Source organism: Xyrauchen texanus, chromosome 10, assembly GCF_025860055.1.
Source record: "Xyrauchen texanus isolate HMW12.3.18 chromosome 10, RBS_HiC_50CHRs, whole genome shotgun sequence".
NCBI classification, from domain to species: Eukaryota; Metazoa; Chordata; class Actinopteri; order Cypriniformes; family Catostomidae; genus Xyrauchen; species Xyrauchen texanus.
Window position 1 is genome coordinate 34,660,150 of NC_068285.1, and position 27,290 is coordinate 34,687,439.

The 27,290-nt window shown below is 37.2% G+C and overlaps 1 protein-coding gene across 1 annotated transcript in view; it reads left to right on the forward strand.

The window, feature by feature from the left end:
* Positions 1-868: 868 nt before the first annotated feature.
* The window catches only part of LOC127650556 (visinin-like protein 1), a 31,191-nt gene continuing 4,769 nt past the window's right edge, over positions 869-27,290 (forward strand). The window contains exons 1-2 of the mRNA XM_052136045.1: positions 869-977; positions 26,432-26,607. Coding sequence (XP_051992005.1) covers positions 26,446-26,607 — 162 coding nt within the window. The 5' untranslated portion in view covers positions 869-977; positions 26,432-26,445. The remainder of the gene's footprint in view (positions 978-26,431; positions 26,608-27,290) is intronic.

The following is a 27,290-nucleotide window of genomic DNA, read 5'->3' on the forward strand; positions in this document are numbered from 1 at the left end:
GAGGACACTGGGAGGGACATGCATGACATGTCTACTTATGATCTTTCAGTCTGACCTACAATATGCATGAAGGTGAATCCAGCACAACAATTACACCCTTCATGTCGCTAAATGACCAAGGAGATCCAAAGGAGCTGTGACGACAAGAAAGGACATGACAAGTCTGTATGAAAAGTAACAACAGATAGTGGAATGTTCTTCATAGATAGATAGATAGATAGATAGATAGATAGATAGATAGATAGATAGATAGATAGATAGATAGATAGATAGATAGATAGATAGACGGACAGACGGACAGACGGACAGACGGACAGACGGACAGACAGACAGACAGACAGACAGACAGACAGACAGACAGACAGATAGATAGATAGATAGATAGATAGATAGATAGATAGATAGATAGATAGATAGATAGATAGATAGATAGATAGAATTTCTTTGTTGTTGTATAATGAACATTTTTATTTTTCATGTACCATATTCTTTTCACACGTATAGTCTACGTTTATTAATACGTAATTTGGTGATATGATCGTTGTTCCGTTGCCAGTCTATAAGCAAATTATTAAAAAGCACTAGCTCGAGTAAATATAAACATTAACATTTCCTCTGTTGACACACAGTCAAATCCGCAGGAAGGTGCAAAAAGCGCTACGTTGTAAGGTATGCGGCAACGAGCTGTTTTTTTTTTTTTTTTTGACTGACATTTCAGACCACCGAATTAAAAACGAATAATTTTTGAACAGCCGCTTTAATCTCCAATGTTGGCCAATCAGAGAGGGCATTGGGCGGTCCTTATGCAAATGTGTTGGCAAGGGAAACAGAACCGCTCCATTCATCCTCCTCATCACAGCGCAGAAACAAATAGGTGGCGTTTCTCTGTTGAAGTACAGTTTATTCCTCCAACCGCAAGAGTACGAGTCACTCTGAGCGATAAATACAAGACCGGATACTTTCCTCACGATATTTGGGTGAGTAATATATTTTGTCTGTATTGAAATAGTTATATACTTGACTGTACATTCCTGCTTCAATGTTCGCTGAATGTAACATAACATTTTATATTTTAGTTATTTTTCAGTTAATGATGATTGATAAATTAACCCACAAACTTGGAAAAGGAACGTTTTCTTAGTTTCTATAGCTAAAGATGCGTTTGTTTATAATTGTTGTGCACCTAAAAACTTAAAACAAATAAACAAGTTATAATAATATTCTAGGAAGTAAAACAGATTTAATTCATTTGTCATGTTGTTTAATTCTTACTTATGTAGTAACATGTCGTGCACTCATATAGATGCCAAAGAAGCTGAGATATTAAACTGAACGGAATATTAATTTCAACACAATTTTCTACCAATAAGTCTCTTAAGGTCTTGTCTTGTGATTGTTGTTTTGTTCTCTATGCTCAAACGAGTGTGTCAACTTCGCCTGTGGTTTGTATACTTTTGTCTATGTCTGTTGAATTTATTAACTCGTGGTATTGACATTATGACGAGGCATTAAGGTCTGTTTAGGTTTGGTGCCAGAAAAGTTCATGGATTGCGTGGTTGTGAGTCACTGTTGTGTCTGCGCTGTGCCACGCATGTATGAGCGGGACATCATGGCCCGCTGCGTTTCTAGACAGCATTTATAGGCATAGCATGCAGCCGTTTTAGGCAACATAGGTGCCCCTGAATGCACATATGATGCCCAAAGATCCACCTATCTGATTCTGAAACATAGCCCATGTGTGTTTCGCTATATTCTCTACAAATATGCGCTTGTGTTTCCTCATTAACCCTTGATCTCACATTCATATTACAACATGCATATTAACCAACATTTAATTGTTCATTGGTCACTGATCGCCCAGTGTTCATCACTGAACTGAAAAATGAGCAGCAGTGAGTTGTGAGGACATCGGTGTGTTGGCACCATGGCAATGTCTGTTTGCATCCTGCCATTTAGGGTATTAGCTGTGTCCTGTAAGGCTTTTTTTACACTTGGTTCAGTTGCTTGGTCTGAACCGTAGTTTGATTTCACCATTCTCACAGGTCACTTTTCACATGGTACGTGTGGGTCTGAATTGTTGTATATTCATTCGGTTAATAAATCGTTCTTGATTGATTTTACACATACCTCCAAACTCAGGTCACTGCTCTCAAAACAATTAACACAGCCACCTGAACACTTGTAATTGTCCTAAACAGATTGTGCATTTTTTCTTGATTTTCCTCATTTTCTCTAAACACTATTTACAAAATTCTCTAATCTAAAATTCATGCTTTTAAAACAGTTAACACAAACAACTAAATTAAAGTCATACTCTCAAAGGCACATGTCAAGTTCACATGCCTTCATATTGATATCTGCTGGGTTAGTAATGCACACAGCAAATAAAATGCTATTTACTACATCTTTTACACAACTATCATGACTCTGCTATCTATAAAAAGGGTCAAATATAAAAATTCAGAGCAATCAAACAATGATGAAAAAGCAGAAGAGGTTGAGTGGGTAAAGAATGAGAAAATCTGAGGAAGAAGTGATGAGAAAAGGGGAAAGTTTTCTCAACTCTTTCAGGTGTGTACATTGAAAAACTTCAGGAAAGACCAAATGGAGATGGTGTAATGATGGTAAGCAGAAAGAGGACATCTGGGTGAAAGATTAAAGTAAAGAAGACTCAAATGATCTGCGAGTCCCTCTAATTGATCATGTTACAGTTTTTCTCAATCGATTTTATACATTTCTCCAAACCATAACACTATGTATTATGTATAACACTAAGTGTTATTTCCTAATTGCTCATGCCTCAAAAGTATAGAAAATGGCTATTATTCCCCTCAAACTTTGCTTCTGTGACCTGTCCTGATATTTTGAAATGTACCTATTTCCAATGAGAAAACGGGCAAATTTGTGTCTTTTCGTTCAGATAAAGTCAGAAAAAAACAACATCTAAATGAACATGTATTTATACTAAAGTAATACAAAAATGACCACAAAAGATGGTGATTCGTTTTTCAAGATTTACGATTACAATGTAAATTACTTTCACAAATCTGCCCCCAAATGTACTCATCATACTTCAAGGCGTCCAGCAAGGTCTTGATGCTGTTGTATTCCTCTTTGAGGTGCACCAAATGAGCCAGGGGAAGAGACAGGTACTTGTTACCATTATGGAGCAGCACAGCTTTGAGTTTCCTGGATGAGCTGTCAATGTGGAGGCGCTACTCATTCTGGTTACAGGCGATTTCGATTGCCTTGAACAGACTGGTCACACTGTGGCAGAAGCAGAGCCCATCTTGACGGGTGAAGAAGCTGGGAAAATGTTGGTGACACTTCCTCTGATCTGCGAATTGCACACTTTCATCCACCAAGTTCCACTGCTTGAGCCTAGACATCAAAAGCTTGGCACTGGACTCGGTGAGACATAGATCTCTAATCAAGTCGTTGAGGTCTTTTTGGTTGGGGTAGTATGGGTTTCTCTCCTCAGCTCCATCTCTGAAATTGTCATCTGGATCTACAACGTCTTCCTCGCTCTCTGACTTGCTGCTCTAAAGACGGCTGCTCTCTCTGCGGAGGATTGGGTACGGGGAGCTCATGGCAGTGTGTCACGGGGGCGATGGACAAAGGAAGGTCCGGATACATGATAGCAGGTGCATTCTTGCCAATCCGACATTTGGAAGGGTCCACCATGCAGAAGTAGCAGGTGCTTGAGTGGTCAGTGGGTTCCCGCAAAATTCTTGGGATAGCGAACTTCATGGCTCTCTTTTCCCCTCTGTACCATCATGCAAAAATACATGTATTTCACCCATGACTAATGTGTAAGAGATTCTTCCAAGCCTCTTGATGCTATTTCAGAAAAATGCAGATATGTATCCACTTAGGCAGCTGGAACTAAACTGAACTGGTGGGCTTAAGGCCCTGTATTTATATACGTTTTATAATACTGGAAAGTTCTAGGACGTTCTAGAAGTTACTCCAAGTTTACTCAGCACTGAATCTATCTGGAATGTTCTGGAAAATTGGTACATTTCAAAATATCACTGTCCTGTTCACAAAAGCAAAGTTTGTGGGAAATAGCAGCCATTTTCTAAACTTACACACACACACTCTCGCGGCTATTTTTAACCTTCACGCAGTGCGCAATATTTGAGAACAACATCTCACGAACAACATCTCAGATGTTGATGCTCAATAGTTCAGTTCGCTTATAATATGCATTTAGAACGGCACTGGATGTGCATTTTACCAGAATTTGAATAAGAAGTGAATTAAACTACTGTGAACTTGCCTAAACAGACACACTTACAGGACTTCCTGGAGAGTTCAGAATGTCAAAATAAAAGCATGAGGGTTTAAAAGTTAAAGGTGCAAAAGTGAGCTGATATCTTACAGCTAAATTAACAAAACATAGATCTGAATCCTTTAATGTCCAGATGCAATTTGAAAACATTTAGCAAAAAAGAAAACTGCTTCTTTTCTACTGAAGACTTGAAGACTGGAATTACTGTTAATTTTGCTGCTACATTACCCAGTACACTAGTTAATAATAAAGTGTTTCTTAAAAAGCTATACATTTATATTGAAATAATGTGCAGTTTGAGGTTTGCCTTTCTTTACATATTAAAGAGTAAACCCAATTATGTACACAATAATGTAAAGATATTCTAAATTGATTATGCAAAAAACAACAACACTGGTATTGGCCGATACTGAGATTTCTGATATCGGATCGAAAGAGAAAAAGTGGAGTCGGTGCATCCCTACTTACTACCCAGCAACCAAAAAAACAAAGAATAATTTGTTACACAGTGTAATCAGTGCTCTCTATACAATTCAAACAGTGGACGAAACAGACACTCAGTTTTGCAAAACAATACAATTTCACTGCATAATGAAGCAACATATTCTTTCCTGATAATGCATTTATTAAAACTAAATACTAACATCAAAACAATAGATGTGTTCTCTATTGAATTCATAACATTTTCAGCTATAGACACAGAATTCTACTATAAATAATAACACATAACAACATAACACATTATCATAAAAATAGTAATACACAATAAAGACCTTTTTACATCTGTTTTCAACACACTTTCAATGCAGTGCACCCCTGAAAGAGTTGAGAAAACCTTCCCCTTTTTTCTTTTCCTTTACCCACTCTACCTCTTCTCATTTTGCACCTCTTCTTTGTGTTTGTTTGCGCTGAATTTTCATATTTGTCCCCTTTTATAGATAGCAGAGTCAAAAAAAATAACGACAGATGGGTTGGAATAAAATAAGGTGCATTAATGTGAGATTTTTCTATTTCTAGGTGAACCACTTTTTTAACTGGTGGCTCCATTTTTGAGCAGTGAGCACATACCTAACAATACTGTACACAAAATAAAAATGGTTGGAATTCATGAACGCTGGTCTAATTTGACTGAAGACACGTTACGAGATTGTTGTCCAAACATCAGAATGTATTAAAGTCATAAAGCAAGTAGTTAGAAAAACTCAAATTTCATGTAAATCATTAGTAAATATAATGTTCATTAAAAATTTTGACAAAATACTTGCTTCAAAGTAAAAAGAATGAAGTCAAAGCCACAGGTTTTAGTTTAAATCTGAGGGTGATAACTCTTCTACTGAGATTATGGATCATTTTCTAAGACACTGCCAAACAAATTTTCTAAAATACAACTTCAAAAGCTAGCCAGATTACCACATTCATTGACAATATGCACACATTCACTCTTTGTTGTAAGCCTAATAGACTGAAAACTGCTCCATTCATGTTTTTTACTTTGACAATTACAATATACATTGCAAATCATTTAATGTGCGTTATATGTTTTCCATTAAAATTGGCAAACAACAACTTAAATTTGACTATTGAAACAAAAAAGGTCAATCATAAAATAGTGGGCAAATGTTGCATGTTTAGCTAGATACTTACATCTTACATGGTGCTTACATTCTTAATCTGAACTACTGACCATGCTAATGCATGGCACTGGAATTATCCACTAGGAGGTTCCTGCTTAGCTTCTATAAATAGTGAGTCCCGCCCTCTTTGATTTGTTTGGATATGTCAAGTGACATTGACGAGCAGTGTTAAACTACTGAGCAGGACAAAACTTTTTTACTTTTTAACCATTATGTAATCCCTACAACAACCTAATGACAATTAAACAGCAGTGCATAATTTTCTGCAGCAGAACAGAAACGAGAATATATCAATTAGGGGGGGCCCACCACGAGGACTTAAAGCGCAGAATTGGACATTCCAAATTAGGGAGAAACTGGAATAAAATCAAATGAAAAAAAAAAGATATCTGGCCATATCTTATTACTGAGGGGGACATGTCTCCCCTAATGTATATTGTGGATATGGCCCTGGCCGAGAGCATTATTACATTAACCCAAATGCATGGAGCAAAGGATGTGTAGAAAGTTTTAAATGATGGGTGTTCCTAATTCCAATTTTGTGGCAACATGATCACACTGGAAATCGTCATGCTGCCTCATGTATTCTGAAATTGACCCTATTCTGCTGAATTACTGACTGACTGAAATAAAATGTTTACTCCACTGACGGTTAGGTTTATGCTTAGGGTTTGTGTTAGGTTGTAGGATTAATAACAAATCCATTCCTCTTGACTGAATTGCATCATGTACAGCTAAAAATACATCTCACTTTTGTGCCAATGTGTGGACATTTCACCTCAGCAACACTTCTAGTTTTAGCCACTGGGGGCAGTAGAATTTTGGTAAGTGCTAACCGATTCCGGCAGCAGAACTTTCAACCAGGGGCGGAGCCAGGAGTTTTTCAAAAGGGTGGCCAGGCAGGGGCAAGCAATCAGTCTGTAGTGGCACAGAAATTTATTTTATATCGTCGGACTGTGGGGGCGGGGTTTGAGTGGATACAATGACAGAGAGGTTTGGCGGCCTTGGTGTGCGCGCACATGTTAAGTTTGTACATTTGTACAGAGATGATTTCACCTCTAAAGAACTAAATTCTGCCAATAAATTACCAAAACATTTACTAAAACAGCAATTGCGAGAGGGGTGGACAATGGGGTACCTCCAAACCCCTAGCTCCGCCACTTCTTTCAACCTTGTGATGCTGAATTCACATTGTGATCAGTCTGTCTGCATGAAATCTGCGTAACTTTCTGTGCAATTCTGTGCTGATTTCTAACAATACAGGTGGTATTTGTTGCAATAACTCAAATTAGGCCATAAACTCAGCACTCTGCCACATTCATTTTTAAAATGGCTGAGATTATTACCTATGGAGGTGGTAGTACCGTTCCTGCAGACATTAATGTTCTTGCAGCATGGAAGTTCATTGGGTCAACCTGGCCCAGACAAGAGCTGTGCAGAATTGGGCACTCCTACACTCACACACCTGGCCGGCTGACTGATTACCCATTTCACGTGCTCTGGTTTTCATGGATATGGATGGCAGATTTAAAATGGCTGAGCTGAAAATGCTACAGACAGTTGTCAGCTTTTTGGCAGGACCCATTTAATGGCCTCCTGGCAGCTTGACATGGAAAAACAAAGGAATGCCTGTATGGGCAACCTAGTGAGGACTTTTTGTTTGTTTCCTCCTCTGATATGATCCTGTTCATATTGGTCATGTTCATCATGTTAAACACAAAGCTCTGGCTTGTTTTCTTTCTGTTTTTTGCTCTTCTTCCTGTTCTGAATGAGAATGAGAGGCAAAAAGAGTGCCGTTACGGGGGGATGCTGTCAGATACATTTAGCAGCTGGAGTTATCTGATGCCTCCCCGGCGTGTTAGAAACAAATTGTTCAATGCTCTCAACCCAACATGTTACAGTATATAGATAAGGCAGACCATGAGATTCAAACCATGCTAAGGCTGATTTTAAGACGTATGACTGACAATTCCATGCCAAACATTGTGTTGGCAGAGAATGACACCTACTGTGCATTCAACCTATATATAGTATGGTACAGCACATCCTTTGGGATCTGACTGCATGTCTGTTTCCAGCCTATTGATTTTAACACAAATTGATTTTATATTGAACTTGCGAGATGATATTTCAACCTTTTTGTTTACAATCGATTTGCATTTTGCACAGATTTAGAATTCCATCCATGTTTGTTGATTCACATTAAACAACGCATTTGATGCTAACCAATTTTATTTACCAGTGTAATGCACCTCAATGCTAAAGGCATTGCAGAACGCTACTTTATCTGCCCAGACTGGTCACTTCATTTCATAATCCTATTATATAAGTATTGTCCTTTAGAAGGCACAATTCACATACAGCCTTTCAAGCCACTTAAATCAAATGCAGCGCAATAAAATGAACACAATACTGTGCACCTGTGTGGCATGCCATTCTGAATGCTAAATACTGATTTAGCACAAATTGTATTATTCTAGCATCTGGAATAGGAGTTTAATAATTGACCCTTCGCTAAGCCCCTCCATAAAAGCACTTCTGACCAATCCTGTCTTAGCACCTGTTGCCATGCCGCCATTACTCTGACATGCGTTTGCTATTTTCCAATGACAGCCTATGGAAGTAATGTGTGTTTGAGTACTTTTAAGTGGGATTTTATCAAAATAACTAAATAAATGTAAAACACATTGTTGAGAGGATACCCACAGTGTTTTTCTTTCCTTTTAAAATAATCTTTAAATAAATCCGGAGAAGAGTATGCATGGATTAAACTGTGTCAGCCCTCATTCCTAACTGAACATATAACATCTGCAATGACACATACATTTACTCCAAGGTAAATTAAAGCTAATAACTGAACATTAATTCATTTATGTATCGATTTAAGTCATTAAAGCGATAGTAATAAACAGTTCACAGCATCAAATTGAGTGTGTTCTGAGACATTATAAGCAGTTCTGTTCACTTAAGCTAATGTTGTTAGATGTATAATCACTATTAAATGAAGTTTTTCTCTTTTCAAGTGACTGTAATTATCATTTGCCTTGATTCTGATTCATAGTCAGCACAGTTTTTAATCAAATTACTGTGTAATTTAACAATTTCTTTAACAGAAAACTTAAGATAAATATGCAGTACAATGTCACTCTTCATACCAGCCTACATGAAATATTATCCATTCCATTTATGAGAATATTTTGCCTAAAACCACGTTGTTCATGGCAATATCCCATTCATTCCTATGGGGAGTTATGCAGCGCTTTTCAGAGCAAGCAACTGTAACCAAGGGAGGCGGAGCTTAGCGAAGGGCCAATTGTTTGGTTCCTCTCAACAGAGATGAATAATGCATTCTTACTGAAATAATGTGTTGATAGTGTTTTTGTAGCGTAACAAGTGAGGCTGAACCTTAAAAACGTCCTTGCTTTATAACCAAAAACCACATGGTGTTGGTTTTATAATAATTTGTTTGGTTGGTAAGATTATTCTTGTGTGTTTGCATAAATTGTGTAAGCTGTAGGTCAGACTTATGAAACTTTTTTCATATTCAATAAATATTTTATTGCTTAAGGTTCCTTCATATCATAATTTCTCAGAGCTGGTCAGGATGGACCAATCACAGTTGTTTATTATCACTGAGAAATATTGAGAAGTAATTGTACAGATACTGCTGTGGTGGGTTTCCATCCACAGGTATGAATTAAGGCAATTCTTTTAACCGAGTAACCACCAGTATTAACTGGTTATTAATCAGTTAACAGGCATGAGTCATGACATATTATAGTATGATAAATGTGCAATAACCGGAAAAGAACCTAAGAATTAAATTGCACTTGACCCAACCCATTAGCTGTTTTTGCACTCAATTTTGTCAACCTACTTTCACCTAGAATTATAACGCATGCTTGCACAAAAATATCAAAACTTCATGGCCATGCCCACATATGACATATGGTGTAGCGCTGTGCTTAGCGCTTTTAGAATAGGGCCAAATGTCACATTTCTTAAGGATTTATTTTTCATTATGCAAAATATTATTGCATATTTTTTTTATTAATTTGTTGTTAAATATTCCTAGGACATTTCCTGAAAGGTTTAGTGAGAATCAATTAAAAAGTCCAACATAAGGATGGAGAATGTGCCTAATTGTCATGGAAATAATGTCAAATATAATTTCCTATATTTCTTTATTGGGATTTTGGGATGAAATGTGACCTTTTTCAGTGAGATTCTCCTAATAACCCCTTATTTTTCCCTATCACAAAAAGCCTAATTATCTCTAGTACAGAACATAATACAGCTGGTTTCTGAGGAAGAATTAGGACATTTAATTTGATAATGTAGTGGAACTCTAGAGGACTGTTAGGTTCCTTAAAATATACTGTACAATAGCATTATGCTTCTTTGTATTTCCAGCCATGCGTGGAACAGTGTGTTGCATTAGCAGGTACAAATTACAGTACTTAGTGCCTACAACATTTTGAGATGTAGAAAGCAGATGCTGTGACCTTCAGTCAGTTGCCCTCTTCTGCTGAGAGAGGTGAATCTATGTTTCCTCTGCACTGGAATGGGAAAACATCACTATAGAAACAACATAGGGGCTAATTTTACACAATGCATTTGGGACTCGTTTAGAGCAGGTAAACAAGGCTAGTTGTTTATCCCAGAGTAAAATTGAATTGCTCAGGGGTTGCCCTTTCATACCTCAGGAGATGGGAGTTCTCAGCTATGTTTCATATAAGTATCAACTTTGTTCTAATGTTTCTTTATTGTTTTTTTTTTTTCTTTTTGTTTTTTTAGTAACATTGCATTTTGTTTGGTAACATATAGTTAACTAGTATAATAGTATAATAGCAACATATAAGTGTTTGTATTCATCTATGTTTTATTTATTTATTTATTTCATTTTTTGACTTTTTGCCTTGTTATTTATTGAAAGTTGAGAGTGTGAACAATGCCGTAAGGCCCAGGCCAAAACACCATTGCTTGTACTATATCCTTCAGGCCACTTCTCCAATATCCATTTTGCATTTTTTGTAGTGTTTTTTTATTGCTAATTAAGTTGTAATTATCTATCTTTTTTTTTTTTACACAAATGTATTGATTTGCTTCAGAAGACATTCATTGATCGGAGTCATGAGTCGTGTGGATTACTTTTATGCTACCTAAGTGTGACTTTTGGACCTTCAAAGTGCTGGCACCCATTTACTTGCATAATAAGGACCTGACAGAGCTCTATCTTCTTCTAAAAATGTATTTATTATTTATTTGTGTTCAGCTGAAGAAAGACAGTCAGACACATCTGGGATGGAATCAGGGTAAGTGAATAATGAAAGAATTTAAATTTTTGGGTGAACTATTCCTTTAAACGCAGTCACGTTTAATTAGTAACATGTTTTGAGCAAATTTGTATACACATGCAATAAGATACAATCAGTTGTTAAAATTGATGTTATATGTGTGCATTAAACAGTGAATAAAAAAATGGACTTAACATACATGCGGGGCAATGGCAAATAATCACTCTTATTTCAAATGATAACATGTTTTAACCGTTAATATGATTTTTCACACAACATTTTTTGTAATCACCCCTCAGACTGTGTACACGTGATAATACTGCCAGTCAACTCATCCAGCAGGTGAACTGAAATAGTTTGAGAAGTCAGTTTTCTTTTTTTGATCTGCTTGTCAAGTACCTCTTCTTCTTATTGACCATCATGGGCAGATGGCAGACCATCTCAAAGTTGTGCTGATCTACCGCACTAGGGTAAAATTGCTTGTCCATTAGCGCTACCTGTTTTAAAGGCATGAATGCTCTAATGGCAGTCATTTGCTTCACTTTCTATAGGAAAGGGCCATTCGCCAACGATTCGCCCCTCATTATCGTGTCACATTTGGTGTGAAAAGGCCTTAAGAGTAGTTGAAAAATATATATAGTATATTATATACACGTTAAGCCATCACACCACTGATGTATACTCAAATTAAATCTGAATTTCAAACCACAATTACGTTGACCGTGGTAAAGTTAGCTGCGCATGAGAGAGACACAGGAAGCTGCGTGGTACAGAACTTGCGCTCCCTGCTTGTTTCACGGGATCATGACGAAACCTGTTCACTGTACAGGTGCGTAGCAGCCTGCTTCGTGGAATGGAAAGAACTAGCATTTAAAATATTTTGCAATATTTCGGCAGTTAAAAACAATGTTTCAAATATTAAATTACGACATAATTTGGGCATATTTATTTAGTAGGCTTATGATCATCAGTATGTTATCAGTTATCATATGGAGTTAAAAAAGAATCAAATTAAACAGTTTTTTTCATGAGAAATAATTCAATTTCACATTAATGTGCGTCTTCAATAAGTGTTCTATGTATTATCTGATCTCAAAGTCTCCTTTTTTCCACAATGACAGTATGATGCACAGTGCAAATCAGATTAATACCCGCCTTTCATTCTTATTCATTTGCTCTTATAGTTTTCATTTCTGAAATGACTTTCAGGCTTGCATCAACACTTTATTATGTGCATTTGGAGGCACATGCAAAAATAAAAAGAAGCAATCCTAAAAAGACAATGTTAGTAGATCAGCTCGGACCATTTTTAGTGTGCTATCAAGTTTGCATGTTTTTATACACGCAAACCTTTAGTAAATCAGGGCCTAAGTGTATAGAGCTATACAATTAAGTTGTTTTTTGAAGAAGAACTTGATAAGAAATGTTTGATTTCATATTGAAACTTGGTATCTTGGCTGGTGATTGGCCGGTATATCAGCCAGGAAAATTAATTGATCGATATTTGGCCCTTTTTGTGATTATCAGCATTGGCCGATAATCGTGATTGCTTAGCCGATTAACTATCTCTTGTGTATGTTCCAAAATCTACCAATGGATTTGCCAATGGATAGTCAACACTTTCTCTTTTCAAGGGTTTTTTCCTTTTAAGTTTATGCAAATTCAAGTAAATATTGCATAAAATATGTGTTTGTTTTTGATTAGTTTAGAAGTTGTAAATCTGATTTGCTGTTGTTAAATTGTACTACGTTTATGTGCATTTATACCAGCCATCGGCCATTGAAAAACCCATATCGGTCCACCTCTAATGTTGGAAATCTGAGTTTGTGACATTGTTGAGATCTCTTCTGAAAAGAGGCATATGTGAGATAACTGGAGTCTGTTTCTCAGAAGAAAATCTTCAGAAGGCTTTGCAAAAGTCTACATATGCTCTACATTTAAATGGATTGATATCTTATTGTATCCTTTTGGTGTGTTTGTGCACAATCAAGGTTAATTTACCAAAAATTGTTGTAAAGATGATTATGATTTTGCATCCTTTGAGAAGATTAGAAAGTTAACATCTCAGATCAAGAGCACAGCTACAGTCCTGCAGTTGCTTATTGATATGTTTGTCTTTGCCCCAAACCCCACATGGGAGCTAGCAGCCCTGTGCCTACTCCAGTTAGCTTAAATTACTACCCTCAACCATCTGCCACTGTGCCACTCTATTTGTGTGTTGAGTGTTGTGCACTCATATTGGGTGTGAGAACAATACAGTTAGGGCCAGACAGGAAGAGATCACAGTTTTGTTTGGCACTCCCTGCTGATATTTATTTTAAACCATCCTAAGCAGTTTTGCTGGTTTTCTTACTCTGTCAGGTTGGTCTGCTTGCTGGTTTTAGAGGGGGTTTAGGCAGTTTTCAAATGGAGACCAGCAGCCAAGCTGGCCAGCTGAAGATCAGCTTGGGCTGGAAGACTAGCTTAAAACTTCTAAGACCATCGAACCAGCAAGCTTTATTTTTCTGCAGGATTGACAGAGACGGGGGAAAATAAAGAGAATATACTTTTCCCCTGATCCATTCATGTATAATTAAAGAATGTCCTTTATGTCGTCTCTTTTACTCACAAAAGCTTCTTTGGCAGATGATGATGATGATGATGTCAGTTTTGGATGTGCCCCTGTGACTCCAGATAAGCATGGTTGACCTTTAGCTCGCATATCTCCAAACAGCTGCATTATTTATGCCCACTATTGGTAGTTATGCACATGAGTCAGTGGAGAATTTTATGACTCACCTGTAATTGAACTGCAGTCAAGAGAAAGTGGTATAAAAAGCTTCGGGAGTGAAAAAATCCATAAAACTTTTGTAGAGTCAAATGGGATGTGAACAGAAGGATCACAATCACTGGTACTACATTTACTGATGTCATGACTGAACTCAATTATTTGTTAGATGCTTGCTGTCGCCCAGAAAACTTTTTCTTGATCAGATGCAGTGAATGTCAGTATGTTGGAATGTCAGTTTTGTAATATCGAGTTCAGGCATATATGTATATTATGCTATTTTTATATCTCTGCTTTTTTTTGTCAAATAAGTGATTCAAATAGTTGCAAGCATAACCGTATTTCATCCACTGAAAAGGCAAGCTTAAATTTAAATGGCTCAAGCCTAACGCCTGAATATAAATCACTAAATCAAATCAGCGCTGTCCAGTGCTGAGTAGCCTTAAAGGGATAGTTCACCCAAAAATGAAAATTCTCTTATCTTTTACTCACCCCATGCCATCCAGGATGTATATGACTCTGCAGAATAGAAAGGAAGAATATCGTTTTTGGAAAGAATATCTCAGCTTTGTAGGTCCTTACAATGCAAGTGAATGATGATTAGACATTTGTAGCTCCAAAAATCACATAAAGGAAACATAAAAGTAATCCAAATGACTCAGTGTTTAGTCGTATCTTCATAAGCAATATAACAGGTGTGGGTGAGAAACAGAACAATATTTAATTCCTTTTTTACTCTAAATCTCCAAGTGAAACTAAACAGGCACCACATGTGACTTTCAGATGTAAAAGTAAAAGGGAGATTTGGGGTAAAATAAGGACATACATTTTTATCTGTTTCTCACCCACAACTATGATATTGCTTCTGAAGACATGGATTTAAACACTGGAGTCATATGGATTACTTCTATGTTTCCTTTATGTGATTTTTGGAGCTACAAAAGTCAGATCACCATTCACTTGTATTGTTTGGACCTACAGAGATGACATTTTCTTTTAAAAATATTTGTTTGTATTCTGCTGAAGAAAGAAAGTCAAACACATCTGGGATGTCATGAGGGTGTGAAAATGTTCATTTTGGGTGAACTTTTCCTTTAAGGTGAATTGATGTCACATTGTAAAACAATAGCACAAAAAGAAACCAAAGAAAAAATCCATCTCTGTCATAGCTTCTAAACGGTTTTCATTTGCAGAATTTTATGCCACAGGGGTTATAAAAGCTTTCTGGTCCATTACCAGGACAACCGATTATTCACCAGTGGTACCATTCCAGGGTTTACACACTTGTAACATGCCACTTTTGTCCACCATAAAAGGGCAGGAACATTGTTGTGCAAAGGCTAGTGTCCTTACAGGGCACTTAAAGGACCCTCTCCATTCAGTTCAGTGGCGCTCAATCGGATGTGTGTTTTATGTTGGTCTGTGTTTGCATGTGTGAATCCTGATTCACCTTCATAATTTAACACATTTAAGACATTTCTTCTTAGACTTTTTAATTTAATTAATTGTTTTTCTTTTTACCCATATTAGTTGCTAAATATTCTATCATTGAAAATATCTATAAACAATTGATAAGCTTATCATGAAATCAGATGTTTATATAATTCTTGAGAGTGATACCCTGTTTACTTTATTAGTATACATTCCTTATCTTATTGTAAATAATTAATAAAAAAAAAATCAGTTCCTGCCTTACTTTAGGATATTAACAATATAAAAAAAGTCAAATGAGCTCTGATTACCATTCCTTGTTGATAGGCTCTGTTCCTTCCTTGATGTTATTAATAGAAAATTAATTCATGTTTAAAAAAATAATATAAAGAAAAGGAGCATTAGGGTGGTGGAACAATGCCACAAAAATTGTTAAAGCAGTGAGGTAAGCTTCCATTTATCCCATTATCATTTATTATGTGTTGTGATTGACAGAATTAGATGAACAAGCTCCTCCCAAACTTCCATTTAGAACTCTGTTTGTTTAACTGACAGCTACTTCATTGCATTTGATCTATTATGTGTTACTATATAGATTGAACACAGCTTCTGCCTCTGTGTTGGCCCCCGTTTAATTTAGCTGTCAAAGAGAATTAAGAGAGAAAGGGTAAAAGCAAGGATGGAAAACGATGGAATAGGTGGCAAACCTACAGCAGAGACAGATGTTCAGGCAAGGAACTCATAGAGATGCCTCAGTGGTTGACAGAAAAGAAGGTCAGTCTTAAGTTTAATTACCCTATTAACAAGACCAGTTCAGACCAGCATTGGTTTGATGCTGGTCTAGCTGGAGGACAAATGTAGCCATATATGATGAGGAGGAGGGAGTGGCCGGGCCATGAAGGTGCACGCCTGTTGCAATAGTCAAGAGTTGACCCAATCAGCAGGAGAGAGAGATAAGGAGGAGCCGGGAACGCCAGAGAGAGAGAGAGAGAGAGACATGTGGCAGTGTGTGCGTGAGTACATGTCAGTGTGAAGCAGTGGGTTATTGTTTATGACTGAAAATGTCTATGTGTACTGTTCAACCCAGTCCCAGCTTCCTCCTTAACACAACAATGAACCCTGTTAAACCATACTTTTCACTGGAAGTTGTTTGCTGGTGAGGCTGGTCAACAAGCATTAACTTTTTGTGATGCTTGTGGACCAAGGAAGTCTTGCTGCTTAAGTCTTGTTAGTTAAGAAGAATGGTGGGGACAACAGCATCTATTGATGGTCAACCAGTACACCAGCATGTAAAACAACATATGCTGATCATCCAGCATGCCAGCATGCCCTCCTCATGGCTGTGTATTCTACAGTTAACTGACAGATTTGATTGGCAAGCTCATCCCCAAACTTTGTTTAATAACCCCATAGTGCGGGTCAACCAGCACACCAGCATTCCATGTTGGTTAACCAGTACACCAGCATGCAAAGCACAGCAGATGCAGGTCAACCAGCATCCCATTCTGGTTTAACTAGTTCACCAGCATGCATCCAACGCCAGGGATCAGCACACTAGGGCTGTCAAAATGGCTGAAAAACAAAATTCGAATTTCTTACTTAAATAATAGTAATATTCAAATTATATTCGAATTCTAAAGACATAACTTTATGATAGAGGAATAAAGTACTGTATTGTCTCCTAAGCCCACAAGAGGGCAAAAGTGAGCGCAATGAGCAAATATAATCCAAATCAAGCATCACATTTTTTATTGAAATGAAATTACATGACTTTGTTTGAAGTGCATAATGTTTTAAAGAATCGTTCATAGATCAAATATAATTTTCTAAATGTGCACGCAAGCAAAAGTGCATATAAGTGGAAGAGCATCAGTAATATGAGAAAACGCGCTTCAACAGACAGCATAATGTATTACGTTAACACATCAGCTATGTCATCATCATGTCTCATGCATCATCATGTCTCACCTAAAATTCGAATGCACGGTTTTTGCATTCAAATGTGCATTTTTGTTTTTAATTCAACGAATATTCGAAATTCGAATTTTAATTTGACAGCCCTACAGCACACCATCATCCCTCGCTGGGGACCAACATGCAAAACACAACATATTCTGGTGACCATAAGTGCTGTTTTTTAACAGGTTTGCCATCTCCATTATGATGTACAGGTTGTATATGTTTCTTAAGCTTTCACGCTCATTTACATTTAGAAATATCACAACTACTTTCATCTCTCTGTTCCTTCTGGCATTTCTATGTCTCAATTTTGAATGAGTGTGCTGTGCAAAGGGTCAATGGGGTGAATAAAGTCTGTAAGAGACTCAAATTGAGTCATCTCTTCTTTTCTCGTACAATTTCTGACAGTTGCCAGCACAATGTCCAAGCCTAGGGAAAAAAAATCATTTTCCCTCCTGGGATCCTTTTAAGCGTTATGTCTTTGTGTGTGTGTGTGTGTGTGTGTGTGTGTGTGTGTGTGTGTGTGTGTGTGTGTGTGTGTGTGTGTGTGTGTGTGTGTGTGGCGCACTGTGGCGGAATTAATCCACTGCCAATGTCCCTGAGTCCAGCACATCTCGCTTCCCAGAGTTCTCATCACATTTGGTGGCTCTTAAAAGGCACACTCACAGTCTGATGTGGTTGGAATATAAAAGACATCAGCAGTGAACACAGAGGCAATCATTGTTCATTGATTTATCTGAGTGACAATGAAGAACTGATGAAAGAAAGAAAGTGATGGGAAGAGGCCATGAAACAATGCCTCAAAAGACATTCAATCACTTTTCTTGCTGGCTGGCTGGGGCGTAGCATCTATAGACTTTACGTAAAAAAAATAAATAATAATAATTGAGAAGTATGTGTTACAATGATTCTTGACTTTTTAAAGTCTTAATGAAACCAAAATGGACCCTATTTTATTCTTTAATGCTGGAAATCTTCATTCTTGGGCTTATTGTACCATGATTCATTAAAGCACGTTGTTCCAAAGAAAACAATGTCTATTTTAGAGGGCGACCAACAGTATATATCGGATTTACCGATTAATCTGTGCCGATTGTTGCATTTTTCAACTATCGGCTATTTTAAAAATCAACACTGATTCATTATGATAGTTATTTTTGGTTTAATTTCTCCGTGGTTGGTGCTGGAGGGTTCTATAGTCTAAACTCCTTGGTTCTACTGTATAGCACCTTGTCCTAACCAGACGTCATGCTGCGATGCAATAAAATGTATCTTTTCTATGTTAATCAGAGTTTTTGTCCTAACCAGCCACACCACACAATGAGCGACAGCGCTTTCTATTTTTGGAATGGTTTCTATTTGTGTGACGTTGTGCCAGGCAGCGCAATCAACAAATGGGTCTAAAAGTATTCTTATCGCAGTATATTAAAGCTGGCATCTCTCTAGTGGGTTCACAACAACTTTATTTTGGCCAAGGTGTCACACACCTACTGAATGTTGTGCTAGAGTTCTCATTCTCTTCAGCTGGAGATCTGTCACACACACACCGGTTCAGAATGGCAGTGGGGAGACACACTCATTCTGACTTTCTCTCCGCTTCCCTGTCATGTGGCGATTGGTGAAATAACAACAGGAGTACCACATGACCATAATCGTAAAAGACTGAATAAGGATGCGATTCATAATGTAACTTTGCCCTGTGTATGTGTGTGATTGTGTATTTATCCCCTCGGGGCTTGCCGTAGAAAGCATTACAGAGCTTATGTGAGAAAATGAGTTGCATTCAATAAACAATGTGCTTCGTCTGTAATTACTCATTTTTCTACATTTTATTGTCAGTTATCTTCATTAAGTGTATTAATATTGCAGTGTCGTGTCATGCCTGATGTGGGCAGACAGATTGTTTGTCGCTGGAAACTTATGGCGACCTGTCTGGTTAGGACAAATTGTAACGGTGCTCTCTAGAGCTTAAATAAAAACAATCACTTGCTGCATCCGAAACCACGTACTGTCACAGTATGTACTGTGTTTGATGAAGGACGCACATATCTGCCACCAAAAGAGTATGTTCTTTTTGGTATGCATGCAAGTAGAATGAATAGATTTCGGACATACTTCATCAGGAGATGTGGGTATTGACCCGTGACCCGCATATATGACGTAAGACCAACAACAGCCAAAATTATCTGCTCTAGTTTTGTTAAACAACCACCATGTAAGCACAGGGAACAATTATCTTGATATATGTAGCACTTACAGTTGAGAAGAGCATCTGACTCACTGTGAGTCTACCGTTCTTTGAAATCCAGTGTTTTGAATGTGACGTTGCCTCAGCTCCCGAGGGATTATGGGACTGTTAAGTGTCCAGTCGACCCACACTTCAGAATCTCTCCAGAAATTGTAGGTCATCTGGGTATTTCTCACTTACCACTTCAGGAATACTGTGGATTCGGACATACTACTCCATTGGCATACTGTTTTTGGCATACTATATAGAAGAGAAGTATGGATATTTGGACGCAGTGACTGACTCCCGTGGAGTTTGTTGTGCAAAGTGACTAGGCTATGCAGAAAGACAGATGCTTTTGAAGCAGATTTAAAACATCGATAGAAAAAAGCCACGGTATTTATAGAGTCAAATGTTACTATTGCATATAGTCATGGTACAATAAATCAGTAATGTAAAGCCAAAGGTGGTTTGATATTGATTTGGTAATAACTAATATATACTGGAGAACTGCATTGCAGACAAGGGGGAGGGGATGCTAACATTAACTGTTCAAATGGTTAGAACAATGTTTCAAAGTCAAGAATGTAAACTGCTTACCTTTCCTTTTAATTTGCCATTTTGAATCAAATAAAATAAAACTTATAAATTTGTGCAGATCTGTAGACTTTTTTCCCTGGGTGTCGGGGCATCCAGTTTGTTCCAGTCAAGTTATAAACATGAGTGTTCCAAAGAGGTTTTGTTGCTAAGTAGATTAATAAATTAATCATCAGTAATAAATAAATGTCATGTTAATGGCAACCTTATGTGAAAATGCTTTTGTTTTTGTGTGAGTTTATGTGAGTTTTTGCTTTTGCTTCAGAAGATCAAGCGTGAGCACAGTACATTGCAGGAATGCACGTACACAGGAACAGTTTTATAGTTTCACATTCTATAGTTTTTTACTATAAAGTTTTCCAAACTTTTCTCCATTCTGACAAAAATAATTTAATGCAATGGCACATGGATATATAATACAAACTTGAGACTTGAGATTTGAGTTTCATTCTTTTCAGATGGCAAAGGCTTTGAAGAAGGTGCCAGTGTGGGTTAAATTTTTTTCATCTTCTTGGAAAGAAATACTTACTAAAGTTCAGCATTTTACATTGAGGGGAAGGTTTTTAATTCATATTCTAGATTTGAAAGCTATTGGCCGTTTCCCCACCTTAGTTATCGTCGACCTCTAGTTTATTTATCTTTCTTCAGAGTGTAATAACTTGCTTTGCCTCTAAAATGTGTAGGCTGTTGAGTAATATTTATCAAAAGCAAAATAGCTATTAAGAGGTTGTTTGTAGGCTACTGTTGTAGGTAATTCAGCCTTTGCAAAATCTTACCAAGATTCAATGCAGTAATTTAATTATAATAAAGATTAGGGAAATAATAGCAAATAACAATATAATTAAAAGAGAAGCATACATTCTCATACACAACTCAGATTGTCCATACAACAAAACATTATCATAACATTTAGCCAATAAAGGGAAAGGCCAATACTTATTATACCTTCTCTTCTCACCTTAAAAATGATACGATCTTTTGATCATATTTAATTATCCACATTTACAATCCTTTTAACAATTCAAAATAAAAGAGCAAGGTGACTACTTAACAGTACCCTAACAGCATCAACTGAACAATTCATTAATACAACAACAGTTACCACATATTGGCCTATACCTTCACTTAAACAACTTAAATCTATATACACATAACACCAACTAATAATGTACTTTAATACATTTCTAGTTCATTAATAATTAACAATCCAGGATTTCATACTTTTTGAACATCTCTTTCTAAACAATCTTGTAAATGAATTAATTGTTTTACACTACTCACATCCAAGCTTATTCCACAATTCCACCCCCTTTATTGAAATGCATCAGTTTATTATATTGACCTTGTTATAATGACCCTGTCTCTTATTCAAACTTTTTGGTAAATTGTTTGGTAATTAACAGTTATTAGCTTTATACATAATCTGAACAATGTTATATTCTACAAGGTCATTCAATTTTAATATCTGTCATTTTACAAATTAAGGATCTGATGGTTCTCTATAACTACTTTTACAAAAAAATTTTAGGGATTACATTGGGATATGTCGAGATGCTCTAGAGGGTAAACTTAACCTATGTCCTGGTCAACATCTTGATTCCTAGGTAGAGGATCTGATGAATATGGCATGATTCCTGGGACAAAATGTATCACTATCGAATCAATTCCTGATGGATACAATAAGAGTTTACCTTGTTAAATATACTGTACAGTTTCACTCAGATCGACGCCATTATTACTGAAGGATAATGGTCTGCGAATGCTGCGAAAGTCTATGTATGTTTGACTTCAGAAGAACTATGTTGAATTTCTTTAAGAGAACTCCTGTCTGTCTGCCCTTATAAAGTGCCTTTTTTCGCTGACTACCGAGCGACCTCTTTGGCAGTTGCATGTGTTTCAAGCGACTAAAAACATGATGTATTAATCTGCAAATCCTCTCTGATAAGCATCACTTCTGTTCAAGGAAAAGGGAAATTGCATAGCGACAGCTGCACCTTTACAATGTCTCCCTCATTTCATCCCTCGGTACCTCTAGGCTAATCCCCTTGCAGTCGTCATAATCCTACAGGAGACAAGAAAAAAAGGAACCATTTGTTGATACGCAGTAACGTCTTCTCTGGTGGCAAATGAAGCGGGAACTGACTCATCGACCAAAAACTCAGGAGATATTATATTCCATTGCAAACAACTGGGAAAACACTGCGGACTCATTATTTCTGAACACAAGCCAATTGGAAGATTGAAAGTTTTTTGGTGTACATCTATATTTGTTCATTCATTTTATTACTGTATGCTCGTATTTCCTTATCTGAGGTTTTCTGTAACACTGGCTCTCCTGAGGCATTAATTTGGCTCTGTCTGAGGCTCAGGATGGGGTTTGGACACCAAACACAGCTGGTCTCAGAGCTTTCCCCTATAACAGGCCCCCTCTATCCTTGATCTCTCTCTTTAACACTTTCCTCGTATTCTTTCAGACCTCAAAGTCTCCACATCTATTAATTAATTGATCTTCATCTCTTGGAGGTCTTTACCTCCGTCCTCTCCATTTCACTTAGTGCACCTTGATGGCCTCATTGTGGAGACATTGAATGAGAGCTCTTCTCATACTTAAGAAAACATGTTTTCAGAGCATAAAATTGTGTTGTGTTGTGGAATATTCAATTTGTTTGTCTTAATGTTTGTCTAAAAGTTTCAATAAAAGTGATGTAGGAGTCCTTGCTTATGTGATTTTATGAAATTTATGGTAAAATGTCAGTACACTTTTTTTTACTTATTGCTGTTACATTTCCCAGGAAACTGCACGACATGCTCACAAGTTCCTAAGCAATATACTGTAGGTGTAGATTAACATTTCATAACTCTCTCCAGCAATGTTGCTTTCCAAATTGAACTCTTTTTCATTTCCTGCAGGCTCAAAGAGGGTTCTGAAGTAATGATTGTCAGATTTAGTTTCCTCTTGTACACTGGCTCTTTGAACAGTCAGTGATTTAACAAAGGTCAATCTGATCATAAAAGTGCAGTCACATAAGAATTTAAGCATGCAAAATGACTGTACCCCGGACAACACAATCACTATCAACAACAGGATATGATGTCACAAGACTTCGGTTTTTAATAAATAAAAAATCACAAATTATTTAAAAAACTAATTGTAAAAAATGCATTAATCTAAAATGTATCTACTCGACCTGTGATCTTAGATCCTCTATTGGTCAAATGTCTTTTGGATGTATGAATTTGCAAATCATAGTTCAATGAATCTACGCAGAGAAAGACTTTGTTTGCGTTTTGCTATCCCACATTCACATGCATGTGAAAGGAGCTCAGAGTGTAGTGTGACATCACGTCAAAGTGGTTGCATTCTCTTTTCATTTACTCATCCCATATGACTTTATTTCTGCAATGGAACAAAAAAGGAAAATGAATGTTATTTATGAGAATGTTAGCCTTAGTCACCATTCACTTTCATTGTATGGAGAGAAAAAAAGATGCATTTTGCCTAAATCTAATTTTTCTTGTTTATAAAAGCATCTGATACATGAATTAATGTAAATGTCATTTTGTGTTTCATGAAAGAATGAAAAAAGTCATATGGGTATAGGTGAATGTTGCCAGCCTGTTCAGTTCATTAACCACTTAGTTCTTTAATTAAACCTTGCTTTGTAAAGTTAACTAATCAGAGTGATGCCCAGATTAGCAGAGTGCCGCAAGACCACAGAATTCCAAACAAGGTCAGAGACAGAAAGGGAGTGAAATAGAGCAAGAGAGAGAGAGAGAGAGAGAGAGAGAGAGACAGAGAGGAGATGAATACTCACCTCTGATTAGTCATCGTGATCCCACTAAAACGACCTTCCGTCAGGGGGAGAAAATATAGCTGTGGGCGACTGGGTCTCAGAACGTCTCAGATGAGTTCTTCTGCATAGCTGCTGCTGTATTCTTTCATCACAAGCCCCTCGTAAACTATTTAGACCTGTTACATATTTAATGTACGTTAATAATACAAGAGCAGAGATAATGACTCATTAAAGGAGGTCCTCATTTGTCATTCGTGCACCCAAATATATCTATTTTCAAAGCCCAGAGCAGTTTGGATTTGGTTTAATATATCTCTGATTCTGCCACAGCCAAACATGTTATAAGCCATAATGTCATGACAAAGTGTAAAACCCCAAAAGAAAAGATGCCCACAGCTGCTAACAGAAGCCGTTAATCAGACATTTTTCTTTCAAGAAGATGTTTGTGTTCCTGGTAATCAAGGCAACAAAAATTCAACCCCATTCTACCAAATTACTGACAATCAATTAAAATGTATTTACCTTTACATGTGCTGTTACTGCGTTACGTGAGCAATCTTTGAGAAATCAGTTCTGGTCTCATGGATACCAGAAAGTAATCACATTCATGGTGGATGCAATTTGGAGGTTCCATTTTCACTCTAACGTTAAAATGTACTCACTGACTGTTAGGATTAGGGTTGAGGATTGAGTTAGATAGTAAAGTTAATAAAATCAACCAGATCTCATGAAAAGTCATACATAATTTGCAAGGTGGCTATTTCATGTGATGTTGCATGATTTTGTTTGCATAAACTCGAACGATTTCATCACGTGCAAATTCCCTGATGTCTAATGCGGAAGTGCAAAGTTTGCACATGAGGCGTTAAGGAAATGCTTATTAAAATGCTTACCCAACCTCTTTATTTAAACAACCAATCAGGAGAGTATGTAAACATTATTGGAAGCTGTTGTGTGTGACAGAAGTGAGTAATTGTTGCATATTAGATGGAAACGATGTCCAGCGACGTCATTGGCTGTAGTGAAAGTCGTCGGAATTCAAACAAGTGCAGTCAGACGATATTAAAAGTCGTAAAAATCCTGACGATTCCGCGGTGAGAGTGTGGTGAATAAAATACGCATTGCTGCTGAATGGATTCATTTACAAGTAAAACTGTAACTTGCTTTTAGTGCCACTCTGTGGACATTTCACCCTCAAACTGTTCAGCAACACTTCCAGATTTGGCCACTGGAGGGCAGTTAAAATTTGGGAAGTACAGACCAATTTTAAAGCACATTTTTTACCTCCTGTCTCTGAATTCACAAGGTGCATTTCATTCCGAAGGGCTCATACCTATACCCTTATTCCTTTTAAGTGTTTACACTTCAGGGTGAGAGCTTCAGAGAGTTGAATGGTGTAGGGATGAAAGATTTTGGACATTTGGAACGCACTTTCACGTCATCCATCCAAGTCAAAAAAGTCGCTGTTAGTGTTGCACAAGGCTGATACTAATGAATATCACTTGCACCTAATTAGTCACATTTATACATTATTTTGTCTTACTTTTAACCTCTTTCAGAATGCAAACTTTTAGACTTAATGAAGAAATAAGCTTCATGTTTAAATATTAGGTTAATTTTCATAAAAGAAAAATTAACCAATAAACAAGCTACTGTATGTTTGATTATGAAATGAAATGCCATGGTGTATACTTCTTTATTAGTATAAATGATCAAGCGAATTTACAATAAAATAACACAAGCAATAACCAGTTACAAACAAAAGATCAGGGGTTGAATATTCATTATAATTAAAGGCTGTTTTTAGGCTCTCGTGTTTTTGTTCTTAGAACCAGAATGTGTTTGCCGTTGCAGCCAGTTTAATCTATATTGCACTTGGCAAACCTGCAGATGATGTATGGTACAGTTCCGGTCTGCTTGGCAGCGAAGTGTCCATCAATTGAACCCTACATAATTGTTCATTTCGAAGGGCCCTTTGTATCAGCTATTTATGAGCACTTCGGTTTGGAACGACCCTTCAACATGGCGGCCATGATTGTTCTCACTTCGAAGTGCACTTCAGATGCTGATTTAGCCCATTTGGAATGCAGGAACAGTGTGATCATCTGCAAATCATGGAGATGAGCGTTATAATGTGGAATATGTCTAGACTTTCAGTATAGAGGTGTAGTCGTGTGGACTTTATGCATTTAAAAAAATTATAATATTTAGGTGCCTGGATCACAGTGGTGGAGCGATGGGGTATGGTCCCATCATATTACATTACTTTTTACATTAGTCTTGTCAAGAAACCTGCTGTCCACAATAAATGTATATGTATAAATATACAGAATATACAGTATATATGTATAAATGCATTGATTTCTGCTGCCATTGTATAAAGCCTACCGGGATTTCAATATGGGTCTTTGACTGCACACTTTATCCACAGGGAGGCATAGAAAAATGGGAAAACACAACAGCAAGCTTGCTCCTGAGGTGCTAGATGATCTGACCAAGAGCACAGAGTTCAATGAGGTAGAGCTGAAGCAATGGTATAAGGGATTCCTGAAGGACTGCCCATCTGGCATCCTCAATCTGGATGAGTTCCAGCAACTCTATGTAAAGGTGAGGATTTTTGTACACATTATAAGTACTTAATTTTCTCATAAATGACAGGACTCTGAATTGCATGAAAGAAAGTGAAAAGAAATCCTAAGGGTTCACACAGGATGTGTTATTGCATTTGCCATCTCTGTTTTGGAATAGATTTTCAATGTAAGAACCCTGTCAATTTAAAATAACTTACCTGCATTCTGTTCCATTTGTTGTGCTGCACCCAGCTTTTTACGAAAGAATGTAATCTGTGAACTAGAGATAGACCGATATATCGGTTTTACCTTTTAATCTGTGCTGATAGTTGCTTTTTGGAACTATCGTTATTGGCCAAAAATCTATGCCGATTGTTGCCGATATATATATTTTTAAATTATTCCTCCATGTTTCTCTGTGGCCGGTGCTGAAGGTTTGAACGGCTTGGTTGTACAGCATAACAGCGGCCACTAGAGCTGAAATAAAAACAATCACTTATGTCACATGGGGATCTGGCTTACTGGGCATTTTCCCGGTGGGCCTACGCACTTTAGGGCCGATCAGGGACGGACTGGCCATCGGGAGAACCGAGCGGGCCGGTGGGTTGGCCGCGGAACTGTTTATACTGGCAGACAAAACCAGCCAAGGGAGGGAGGGTGGGTGAAACCAGCAGAGGCAGCACTAAGTAAGGGACAGGGTCCGGTGGCCTCGGAAGAGGG